The sequence below is a fragment of the Podarcis melisellensis genome (genome assembly GCF_964234715.1).
Source record: "Podarcis melisellensis genome assembly, chromosome: 9".
Lineage (NCBI taxonomy): Eukaryota > Metazoa > Chordata > Lepidosauria > Squamata > Lacertidae > Podarcis > Podarcis melisellensis.
Genome location: NC_138541.1, coordinates 24129721 through 24142869, shown reverse-complemented (window position 1 = coordinate 24142869; position 13149 = coordinate 24129721). Strand labels below are relative to the sequence as shown.

Below are 13149 nucleotides of genomic sequence, written 5' to 3'. Positions count from 1 at the left end.
CTGAAGTCGCTCACAATGAACTCAGATGAAACTAGGGGAGGGAAATACAAAAAAGAAACACTGTGACCCCCTTTTCTCAGATTTAGGCTGAATTACTATTCATACCTTTGAAACCTTGACACCAAGTTACAGAATTAAGTATGTCACCTGAGGTGCTGTAAGGCAAAGAGGTGACTTAAAAATACTACCCTCTAAATCTGTTTGGATGTCTTAGCTATTGCAGAATGCCATGGTCTGTCCAATACTAAGAACAGGTTGCCAGTAACACATTACACCAGTGATGTAAGGTAATGATACAGACTTATAAATCCCTAACTGATTTGAAGCCATTTATTACCATGCTCTCCACCCCTCTACACCATTACAATCTCCAAAATCAAAACAGCACCTTCTTAAGACATAGTAGGACTTGTATAGCAGCATTCTTTGTAGCTGTCTTATCAATACCTCTCCCTCAGAAACTTAAAAAGTCAGAGTATTACTATTTACCAAAGCACTGGCTACAAACTCTTAAAACTTTATGTGGTGGTCCCTGGAGCGCCCATTAAAAGGCTCACATTCAGCCAAGCCTACTGATTTCTGAATATATTTCGACTATATTTCTGTAAATTTACCATACATACATCATCCTTGTAAAAGGCTCCTACTTGAAAAGTATGATTCTGCCTCTTGCAATTGTAATTTGACAACTGAGTAGGTTGTCTTGCACATATCTTTCTAGATATACAAATGGAATCTGTGCTCACCTTGAAATGAGAATGCGAAAGTAAAGATGCTTTCTCAAGCAGCTTGCATACAGTGCGAGTGTATATATTATAAAACACAATGTATCTTAATATATAAATAAACACAGTAACAAGAGCCAAATCTTACAGAAGTGCTAGCTAGAATTAATATTAAATTATTACTTGCACTGGGATAGATGAGCACATAAAACCGAGAAAAATGAACTCTTTAGAAATCATTAATTTCAAATTGTAGGGCAATTTCAAAATGTAGACACTTTAATTCATCTTCTAGTTTTATACCTTCTTGAAGCAAAGGATCAGATGGTTGTGTAAGGGAAGAGGAAGTGGTGGGCTTCGTTGTCTTTTCCACAACAGGTGTTCTTATTGAAGAAGTAACAGCTGAAGACGCTCCCTGGGCAGGTTTTATATGCTGAATATTCTGGTTTACAAGATGCGGTGACCCTGAAATACGAACCAAAAAGTGGGAAATGCACTTTTGTATTTTGAAATGTAACTGGCAACAGTTACATTGATTAACGGATTTCACAGTTGAAACCATGTAAGTCTGCTGCAGCAATGAAAGTTTTGTAGCTAACAGATTTACTGAGGCACAGAACTTTATCAGATACAGTGGCACCTCTGGTTACAAACTTAATTCGTTCTTAACCTGAAACCGTTCTTAACCTGAGGTACCACTTTAGCTAATGGGGCCTCCCGCTGCCACCACCGCCACGTGATTTCTGTTCTCATCCTGAGGTAAAGTTCTTAACCCGAGGTACTACTTCCAGATTAGTGGAGTCTGTAACCCGAAGTGTTTATAACCCGAGGTGTTTATAACCCGAAGTACCACTGTACATGATTATTCTCGGTTTGCAAGAATATAGATTCACATGGACATATACCGATTGAGAAAAATACTGTCAACTGCTGGCCAAACTGCCATGACAACTCTATATTAAGTGTATGTGATGCATGCCAAATAAAGTGAGCCTTCTCAACAGGAGTTAACAGGTTAAAACACAATCTTCCTAGCATTACTATGCTAAATGAAACACTTCTAATGAGGAGATCACTGTTTAGATTAAGATTTAAACAAACAGAAACAAACCTAATGATGAATTCTAGTCCAGAAAGTTCATGTGGTAGTCTTCCTTTTAACTCCCCCCCCTTTTTTTTTTAAGATTGGTGATGATAGATCATCAGTATGCACAACCACTGCTGCTGCTACTTATACCAGGGCATGTCATTTTAGGGAGTGAAACTGAATGCTTGCAAATTTACTCAGGGGGGGGGGGTCCTTTAAAACATTTTGGGTGTATTATTTTTGTGTTTGGGCAAATTTCACTTGGTAAGTCTATGTTTGATGAAGAAGCACAATTCCTTGGCATTTGGAAAACCAAGAAAATTTAATTTTACCTTTGAAAATGTCATGTAATTCTCAATAATAATAATATATAACAATAATGATAATATATAACTGCAAGTGACTTGGAATATAACTTGCCAAGTAGAATCTATGATTCTATTATTCTACTTGGCAATCATTTTTAGTGATTTCCATGCAACTTTACACACATTTTAATTACCAAGCAAACCTAAATTATATTAATTTAACCAAAATATAACATGAAAGGCATGTTACAACTTTTTAGCACCCCTCATTTTTGGAATTTGAAAGTTGAAAAATTTAACATGCCCTACAGTTACACACACATATGTATATGAGAGGGAGCAAGAGAAATACAACACAGAACTGAGGACAAGCATTTAAGAAAACAAAGAACTAGTCTCTAGTACCCGTGCACATTAGTGAAGCACATAAAAAAGCATGCCCTGTTCCGACCCCATTTTGTCATCTTGCGGGTCTGAAAGGAACCATGCTTTAGCGATTTTGTGTAATTTGGATGCTCCTAAAAATGGTTGCTGTTTATATATTAAAATTAACACTGCCTGAATTTCTTACATGCTCACATATGAACCAATCAAGTCACTGTAATACATACATCAGCCTTGTCTATTCCAGGCAATATGATCACATTTTTTTAAAAAAATACAAATTAATTGCATGGAAGCAGTCAAATTCAAAAACATGACTGTACGTATGTGCTAAACAGTATTCTCACGCTGCACAAACCAGAACATGCTCCTAAAGTACATAATAAGCACATCTGGCGTAGCTCAGCCTGGACTTATGGGGGAAAGGATCTTTATTTAAGCAAAGGAAAAAAGTGATGGAAAAAGTGCTTGGAGTAATGGAGCTTGGTGAGGTAAAGTGATGGGTAAGATTCAGCTCTCTTCATCAACACACCCCTTTTGTTGTAAAAAGTAGATCCCTCCCAACCTTTTTTAAAACATGAATGGTGCAGATAAACGAATAAATGTACTGTGTCACATCCAGTTTGGTTCCTTGTGCAATACCTGTGCCTGCCGGGTTGCTTGCTTGTGGCAAGGATCCAGCAAAGCTTCCGCTATGATTTTTCTGAGCCAGCTGGAGCTCTGGGGCAGACCATGTTGCAGAACTTTGACTCAAAGGAACCCTCTGCTGCCCTGCAGGTGGTGCTCTATTTTGACTGGAAGAATAAGCATTTGCCTCTACTGGATGTCCAAAAGCTGGTATGTTATGAGAAGCAGTCACTTGCCCATATGGACTGCCGACGGACATAGAAGGATATGAAACATTAGGATAAGCAGCACTAGAGGCAACAGGTGTGGCATAGGGACCAGAAGGAGCAACAAATCCCTGAGATGGAACTGAAGAGCTGGCAGAGTGCAAGGTTGAATTACCATAGGGACTACCAAACGAGGAATATGACTGTGAAATGCTGGTATGTAACTGGGACGCTGACGAAACCATTCCTGGGACAGGTCCAGATGATTCTACAATATGAGGTTCTCTATTGTACAAGTACTGTGATCCCTGCGTGCTCAACATCTTGGGAGTCATAGAAGATGCATTAACATTTTGTGCCTGTGCTGAATAGTGGGCAGAATAATAATCAGCACCATAGTGGTTATCCAGCTGCGAAGGGATAATGTTACTGGACACTTGTGAGTAGTGTCCTGATGGAGCACTATAGCTCTGAGGATGTGATCCATATCCAGGAGAGAACGGCATCTGATTTTGCATTGGACCTGGGGGGAAAGGGAGAAAAATCAGTATATTAAAGTAGCAGGGATCATCTCTTTAAATGATGTCAAAACACTTAAAGACACTATGGTAGTTAAGCGGTACATAAAGTGTTAATTTTTTTTTTTTAAAGTCATGATATACACCTCTTAAAAATCATTAGTGGCTTTTTACTATTTATTTTAACTACAGTATACATATTTAAAATACCAAGTGGTTTACATAAAAGCATATCAAGATTCAGTTTTCCTAAAAACCTGGGAAAAATGACATTTAAAAATGTAACATTTTGTAATACATTCACTCATCTGGAATACGTCCAAGCAGTAACAATGCAGGCAGCATGTTACAAACACACACTTTTGTAACAACCTGGGCAATTACACAAGTAGTAAACCTTAAAGCAGTTTAGATTGAAATTTCATGTGTCACATGTGTATCAAAAACAGTATTATATATAACTGATGTTATACTGTAGAATGGCATCTATGCAGTGAAGAGTTTTCCCAGAAAGGCAGCAGATTGTGCTATTCAGCTATTCTGGGTGCCAAAGGCAGCTTATAATTCTGGGCCATCTTGCAATAAGAACTAGAGATGTATACTTATAATTCTGCACCCTATTTTGCACACAAGAGCCAGAGTGACAAAAGAACCTATATCAAGGTATAAATATTTTAATTAAAACAAACAAGTAAAAATCTGGACTAGGGGTATTTGGTGAGCTTGGCTCTGTCCTGGGTGTGGGAAATATATAATTTCCAACCATGATTATGTGTATGCTTTGTAAAACAACAGTAACCAGCTATGACTTGTATCCATGTCTATTAGAGCTAATGAAGATCAGCTAGACCCGCTGCTAATTTACATGATGTTATCTGAGCTTATGCATAATTTACTCAGAAACAAGTATGCCAACTTTAATAGGACCTACTCAGTGACAGACAGTGACCTCTTTGTAAATATTTATATCAGGCTGTAAGTTTGTTAACCTCCTTTCAGAAACCATGCTCCTGATAGTCTCAATACTAATTATAAGTGATGCTTAGGAGAGAAGCTACCTTAAACAGAGTCAGACCATTGGTCCCTTCAGCTCAGTATGGGCAGCAGCTCTTACAGGGCTTCCGAAATGGCTCTTTTCCAGCCCTGCCTGGATAGGCCAGACACTGAATCTGGGACCTTGTGCATGCAAAGCATGTACTCTACCACTGAGCTATGGCCTTCTCTCCAATCATACTACTAGCAGTACTAGTAACATAAGCTTAGTTCACACATGGAATTTCTCAGACTTTCTGAGTCCCATTGTATTTAACAGGGCTCATCTCCCAGTTAAGTGTATACTGCATTGAAGTCATAATTCATCTTTATCTGACTAAAAGAACCTAGAAATTGGGATTTCACCTAACTTATTTCAGTGTCAGTCCCAGCAATTACATACTGAATAACTAGAGAAATAAGGATCATTAGTACAGGTTAAGAGAAAGTACTTTAAAGGTCACCTTACACCAATGGTGGCTAAAAACACTGGCTAAAATGATTATGACATTACCAATCTGCTGCTTATCACAGAGGTTGTGAAATTGCTCCATCTTAGCACACATCACCTGATTAGCGCTGAGAGCAAGCTCCACTGAAGGTGAGATGTCAGTATCAACATCAAGCAGCTGAGAAACCACCCTAAAAGGAGCTCCTCTCACCATCCATTAGGTGCTGGGCACTGAGAGGGAGGCCAACCGACTTCAAAAGGGGCCCCATCTAAGTGCCCATTAGCTGCTCAGCACCAAAAGCAGCCCCAATAAATTTCTGCAATAGAGTCCCTTTACCTTTACAGAGTTCCCAATGGGAACTCTCTTGTGCAGCCAATACAAGTCACATCTTTACCTGCCCCACACCTTATGTAACATATGTCATCCAGTGTTGGGCACACAACCATATTTTAGGGGAAACCGCCTTGCAGGCCTTATTAGGCTCATGGACTGGAGCTTCCCCACCGGGGACGTAGTCCAACATCAGAAAGAACAAAAATGGCCTTTGTACTGATCGCCTTTGAGGGACCTTCCAACTCTATGAATTATATTTTCTAGAACAAAACCCAAGATGTGTGGAACATATAAATTTTGTCTAATTCCCTGCCCACAACTGTTATTCAAGAAGCACAAGTCCTGTAGCACTGTAAAGACCACCAACTTTTTGTGACATGAGTTTTTATAGGCTAGACTAGAGTCTATTTCTCAAGGTATGATCACTGAATCGCTGTCCATGAGGTTTGAAAACATTAGAGTAGTTTGTTTTCTACTCAGAAGTCATGATGAAATCAGATTCATTTGGGGCTTTCAGAATTGTCCAATTTTTATTTTTAAAACTCCTATTAAAAGGAGAGGATACAATCTGCCAATTATAACAATTCCAAACTTTAAACTATTTCAGACGTGGGCTCACTACAAGCAGCCTACTGGGAGCACTATCCTATACATAGGAATAAGTCCCACTGAACTTCTGAGGAACCATGCATAGATAGGCTCAGGGTTTAACAGACACTGAACACTCACTTAACAAGGGCTCTTCTGCTTACTGTACTGAATATATAACATTTTATTTGCATTTCTAACCACCTAAGCAATTTTACAAGGAGTGGTTACTCTTTAGGATAAAGCAAGCATTCTGAAAATTGTAAACTGCTCATCTGACATAGAAGCCTCTCTAAAGGAGAGAAATATACAGCCCTGACCTGCCACTTAAATGAAGCTCAGCCCAGCATGCCCCCAAACTAGTACAGAATCCAATTAGACACCCTCCAAAACTCCCCATGAAGCATCTTCAGGTTGCTGCATCTCCACACCTTAGACTTTGTACTAATAGTAAACTTTAAAAGACAGCCTCAGATTCATCCTTATTGACTCCTTCACTCCAGGCAGAAAAAAGGGAAGGGCTACTTATCAGAGCTGGGAGGGGCAGGCACAAGGAGATGCATTGTGTATACATTTGTAGATTGCTGCCAATATAACCTTTCAGTTATTTAGCTACATCAACATGGAAATATCATTTATAACTTTGAAAGAGTCCATTCTCTTTTCCTATAGTGAGAAAGTCCCCTAAGGGAGCTGTTGGACTAAGCAGGCATACTGTTTTAAGAACAGGATTTTATCCTGGAGTCCAGAGAAACAAGCTTAAGTACTCTGATCAGTAATAAAGTATTTGAATTCCACCAAATTCTTCATTTTTCATCACAGTTTACTTTTGAGGAATATTATAAGCTCAACACATACTACCATCCTCTTCAATCTTTTGCACCTGTTCATCTGCAATGGCCACACTTGGATATTTGCCCACAGCTTCATAAATCATGGTCTATTTAGCTGTAGGTGGGCACCATGGAAATACAGTGGTACCTCAGAACTCAAATGGCTCTGTTGTCAAACGTTTCGACTCCTGAAAGCCGAAAACTCAGAAGTAAGTGCTCTGGTTTTCGAATGTTCCTCACAACACGAAAATCCGACGTGGCTTCCACTGTGCAAAAACCTAGCTGTTGGCCAATCAGAAGCCATGCCTCAGAAGTCGAACGGTCTTTCAGAAGAGATTACATTTGAGTTCCGAGGTACCACTGTATATGGCTTTCTCACACCTCCCACTCCATTCTAGCCTAATGCACCAGCTTTGGCACAGAAATTTTGGCTTGTATTAAAGCTAGCACTTCCTATTATGTCCAAATCAGACAACTCTGGCTTAATGTCAGTTAGCAACCTAGGACAGTCAACTTGAATTGTAGACCAAGGAGAACGAAACTGGAAGCATCTGCTTCCACTTTTAATGAATGAGAGTTCCCAATTATGTCTGAACTTGAGGGACTTTGGTTATTTTTAACTGTGGTTAGTCCACACCCCAGGATCATAAGCTACAATTTGATCCTGTCTTTTAACTTGAGATCCCAAAATCTTGACATAAGAGGATACCCAAGTTAAAAAGTGGAAGCAGATATTTCCAATCTCCTCCCCTGGCAAATGGTGGGTGCACATGAGGTTGAGGTTTGCAGAAACCTCATGTAATGCTACACTAGTGTTTAGTTTTACATCCAAAAGGGCCCACAATCTGCTTGTGCAATATTTCTCTCAATAAGTTGTCTGATAGAATATGAATTCTGAAGCACAACCAAACTGCACACCTGGGCCAACGCTTACCATTTTGCTGCACTGTAGTAAGTTTATTGTCACAATGCAGCAAAACAGGGAGCATTGCCTTATCGCTAAAACAAACAAGTCACTTCCTCTCCCATTACTAACACCCCCCTCCAAGATACACATTCATTCCGCATTTGGCTCAGCCCTATTTGCAACAGCTGCAATATGATTCCGCACCAAGCAAACCTGATTCCCTTCATTACAACCAGTTATAGCTAGTGCACATGCATGCTTGGCTCATCTACAGGCCAGAAGAGCTGAAAAGTTGTAATGGAAGAGGGTAGGTATATAACTTGTACTGTCCCTACCCCCCCCCCCGCCCCCCAGAGTGGTATGGAAGACTCTACCATAGAACAATTGTGTTGGGCAGGTATACACATAAGCTATAGGAACTTCAACCATCTGCTACAGCATAAACTATAAAGAACTCACAACTTGCTCACTACTCTTAAACAATAATAATAGTTTAGTGACAGGTACGTGTTTATTGGTCACATGTAACCCACAATTTACCCAAAGAACATGTATACTGGTCAGTCAGTTGCTTACGCTGAGACCTCTGAGTTGTATGTTGGGCAAGTCACCTTATTTCTGCCTTAATGGAGGAACAGTGAATTCAGCCTAGGTTTATGACATCTAAAAACCTCAGCTCTAGCTACTGCATAATCCTACTCTCAAAAGTTTATTTTTAAGAGGCACAGCATTCCCACACTTCTGGCAAAGGCCCCACAGATTAGAACTGCTAACAACAGTAACGTGATGCCCTATGATTTGCCACCAAGTAAGAATCATGTCCATCAAGAAGCCAACAAGCCTTTTTAAAACCATACTTTTGAGACCATGTATCTAAAAACTATCATACATTTAACAATGTCTTGTCGTTCAAGGGTAGCCAAAATAATTAAAAAATGAAAACCACATGAGAAGTCTTTGCCATTACCTGCTTGCAACAATGAGGGCTATAAAATAATGGAATCCTCAGGATCCTGACAAAAATCCATGTGAAATACATGGTTTGGCTTACTCTTTTAAATGTTAGCTAAAGACTTTCTTTTGTTCATGCAGATTTATTCAACCACCATATCTGGTGAGTAAACTGCTCTAGATAAGTTTGTTTATTCAAACAAACTTGCATTACTGTCAGCAGCACTTACCGTATTTTTCGCACCATAGGACGCACTTTTTCCCCTCCAAAAATGAAGGGGAAATGTGTGTGCGTCCTATGGTGCGAATGCAGGCTTTCGCTGAAGCCTGGAGAGTGAGAGGGGTCGGTGCGCACCAACCCCTCATGCTCTCCAGGCTTCGCACACCTCTCCGCAAGCAGCAGGAGCCCAGCGCTGGGCTCCCGCTGCTTGCGGAGAGGTGCCTGCATGCCGAAGCCTGGGCGCGCTGAGCTCAGCGCGTCCAGGCTTCGCGGACCTCTCCGCAAGCAGCGGGAGCGCTCCCGCTGCTTGCGGAGAGGTGCCTGCATGCCGAAGCCTGGGCGCGCTGAGCTCAGCGCGTCCAGGCTTCGCGGACCTCTCCGCAAGCAGCGGGAGCGTTCCCGCTGCTTGCGGAGAGGTGCCTGCATGCCGAAGCCTGGGCGCGCTGAGCTCAGCGCGTCCAGGCTTCACGGACCTCTCCGCAAGCAGCGGGAGCGCTCCCGCTGCTTGCGGAGAGGTGCCTGCATGCCGAAGCCTGGGCGCGCTGAGCTCAGCGCGTCCAGGCTTCGCGGACCTCTCCGCAAGCAGCGGGAGCGTTCCCGCTGCTTGCGGAGAGGTGCCTGCATGCCGAAGCCTGGGCGCGCTGAGCTCAGCGCGTCCAGGCTTCGCGGACCTCTCCGCAAGCAGCGGGAGCGCTCCCGCTGCTTGCGGAGAGGTGCCTGCATGCCGAAGCCTGGGCGCGCTGAGCTCAGCGCGTCCAGGCTTCGCGGACCTCTCCGCAAGCAGCGGGAGCGCTCCCGCTGCTTGCGGAGAGCTGCCTGTTTGAGGGCTGGGGTCGGGGGAAGCTCTAGCTTCCCCCGCCCCAGCCCCGCACCTGGGGGGGAAATAATTTTTTCCCCTTTATTTCCCCCCCAAAAAACTGGGTGCGCCCTATGGTCCGGTGCGCCCTATGGTGCGAAAAATACGGTAAGTTATTTTAACTGTATTTAGAAACTTGTATTTTTGCCATAAATACTTTCTTTAAAGATTTGAGAAAACTCCACAAATCTTTGGCAACATTGACAAATTTACACTGAAATCCAAACCTTGGCCAGGCAGCGTTGAGGCTTAATAGAGCAGTGGGTCAACCACATCATCCACAGCCATGCTGCTCACCCTGGCTGGGTGTTCAGTGGGCAGAATAGGAAATTCCCCTCATGCGGAGTGACACTAGATTCACACCATCTCCCCAGCCCAAAATGGGGCTGGGGACTCGATTGCTATATAAATCTGTAGCTATCTTACTAAGCCCTCTAAATGGTTTTTGTTGTCATTGTTGTAGCAAATAACTTTATTCTACACATACCAAGACATATGCAATTTTGATAATGCATACTTGTTCAAAAGTTACAATCTAACCCGAGAATCTTTCACAAAACAAAAGCCTCCCAACCAAAAGGAGCAAAGCAAACTATTTGTGGTATGTTCTGTGTAACGTAACTGCTCTGCAGAATCAGAGCAAAGACTCAACTAGTTCAGCAACCTGTTTCCAAGAAAAGCCATCCAGCTGCTTCTACAAAGCATGCAAACTGTAGAAAGCAACAGCCATCCCTCTCTGTTTCCTTCACCACCTATTGTTCAGAACTATACTATGTATCCTCCAAGGATCTATTTAACTCTGGTTGACTATGAGACAGTGACTGTGTTGTATGACATAAGAATGTTTGATGATAAGAACATTTGTTTACATTAGCTCAAAACACACTTTATTGGGAAATAGCTTTAAAAAAGCTGTTGAAAAACCACAATATGACAACTATAGCACTCTATTCAAGATCCCAGAGTAAGAAAAAGTTACTTTCAAGCTAAAAACAAGCAGATCGCTCAAAAACAAAATCTCCAAATTAGGTGAATGTACAAAATGGGGGGGGGGGGAATCTAATGCAAACAAACGTAAAGCCAATCACACATTGGGGCAAAATCTCTAATACTGATCTACACAATAAAGAAAATGAATGTGTCCATTTAGAACAGAACAGCACAAAAAAGTTGATGTCAGAGATTTGTTTTGCAAACAAATTAAAAATAAGAGATATATGTTTTTTCCATAAATTTATGGTGTAGATGCAATATGGAACACGGACTGTACTGCGTCAAGAAGGCCACCAAAAACCTGGAAAAGGTGCAAGAAAGTCTCACAAAAATTACTGAGGGATTGGAGCACTTTTTTAAAAAACAAAGTTCCTGAAGCAAAGTTCTTAACTCGAGGTACTACTGTATTTCTGAGTTAGTGGAGTCTGTAACCTGAAGCGTATGTAACCTGAAGCATATGTAACCCGAGGTACCACTGTACATCTTTATCCCAAGCATAATTAACTTCAAAAGGTGTGTCAGTGATCATCAACTTAGATGACTTTAAAGGGAGATTAGAAAATGTCAAAGGGTAGCACCACCAATGGCTATTAGCAACAACAATTAAATGGAACCTCTCCGTATTGTACATATTGTAAATTTTGGCAGTCTTCCCTTCTACAGCCCCAAAGGCCCTTCTGAGGTTTTGTTACAATCAAGCAGCGTGTAAATCCCATGAAATAAACGTGTATGTATGAATGCATGCCTTGAGCTAGCAAAGCCTTCCAATACCGTTTTCTGACGTGCCTTCGTGCTCTTGCCAGTTCCATTTTCAAAAGCAACCGCCCTGCCACTGCTGAATACAGGGTGCAGAACCTAACTTTGGGGTGCACAGGGACGGGAGGGGGCGGAGAATCCCAAAAGCAGGGCGCAAATCCCACCACCAAAGAAACCCCCATGGGAATTATGATACCCTGAAAGCCTTTAACATTTCCACGCTTGAAGTCAGCCTCCCTCCCTCTTTCTGCCCCATAACCCGCCCCTCACCTCCCGCTTGCTCCAACCCAGGGGGCTCTTTGCATCACCCCTTCCCGCCAGCCTGGCACGCCTCCCCTTCCCATCAGGAGCTGCCTTTGCCCCTCCCAGCTGCCCCCCCCCACTTCCCACCTTCGCCCCCTGCACTGTGGGCCGACCCCACCCCTCATGCCCCCCCCAGGCCCCGCGCTCCCTTCAGCCTCAGCCCCTCTCCGCCGTCCTGGGCCCGGCTGGCCCCGCTGCTCCCTTACCGTTCTGACACAGCCCCACACCGCCCGAGGCTCTGAGGCTGGCGGGCCCCAGGCTGGGCCCTCCCGGGAAGGAGGCGCCGGCGGAGCCGAGGGGCGGCGGGGGGAACCCTGTCGGGGGCACCGACATGGCGCGGCTCCTCCCCTTCCTCGGCTACTCCGGAAGGCGGCGGCGTGGCCCGGAGGAGAAGCAAGGCCTCCAACGGAACCGACTCTGAGAGGAACGCGCCGAGGACTCGCGACGTCGTTCCTCGGAAACCGACGCGCGACGTCTCCGCCGGCGCCGCTCCTTCGCAGCAGCAGCAGCCGCCCCAGCCCACAGCGACCCCTAGAGGCGGCGGCCAGCGCGAACGCTTCCCTCCGCCAACGGGGAAGATTGGCGCTGGAACTTCTTGGCGGTTCTCTTCGCCGTCAGCCCAGGGCACTCCGCGCATGCCTGCTGGAAAGCCCCGCTGTTAGAAAGGGGGAGGGAGGGCTGCACCTGTATGCGTGCAGGTAACGGAATGAAGCGGGATTAGGGGCGGTGCTTTGCTGGGGGAATGGAGCGCGCCGCTTCAGGGGGCAGGTGGGCGGGCGGACCGTATTTTGGAATATATTGCACTGCTGTTCCTCTTGTGGATGTGTGCAAATGGAAAGCTAGCAGTCGAAAAATCTTCACTAAAGCTCCTCCACAACTGCTGAGTTGACTTTCCGGGCTCGCAGACCCTTTTAGATATAGAGACAGGAGGCGCATTCAAATCCGCACTTCCCCACCTGAGGTGTGGAGTGGTGCAATCCAGCCGCAGAAAGGAGCCTGACCTGGAAGAGAGAACTAAGACGTCGGGTGCCTCGTTCCTTCCCCTGCAGACGGAGCTCTGACATCAGTAG

The 13149-nt window shown here is 43.8% G+C and overlaps 1 protein-coding gene across 2 annotated transcripts in view; it reads right to left on the bottom strand.

Annotated features, from left to right (window-relative positions):
* Positions 1-12567, bottom strand: part of SEC24B (SEC24 homolog B, COPII coat complex component) — a 35828-nt gene extending 23261 nt beyond the window's left edge. The window contains exons 1-3 of one of the 2 annotated variants that reach the window (XM_081924810.1): positions 12286-12567; positions 3147-3860; positions 1029-1190 (exon numbers count right to left, since the gene is read on the bottom strand). In XM_081924810.1, coding sequence (XP_081780936.1) covers positions 1029-1190; positions 3147-3860; positions 12286-12412 — 1003 coding nt within the window. In that variant the 5' untranslated portion in view covers positions 12413-12567. The remainder of the gene's footprint in view (positions 1-1028; positions 1191-3146; positions 3861-12285) is intronic. The other variant, XM_081924811.1, reaches the window with a different exon arrangement.
* Positions 12568-13149: the final 582 nt, after the last annotated feature.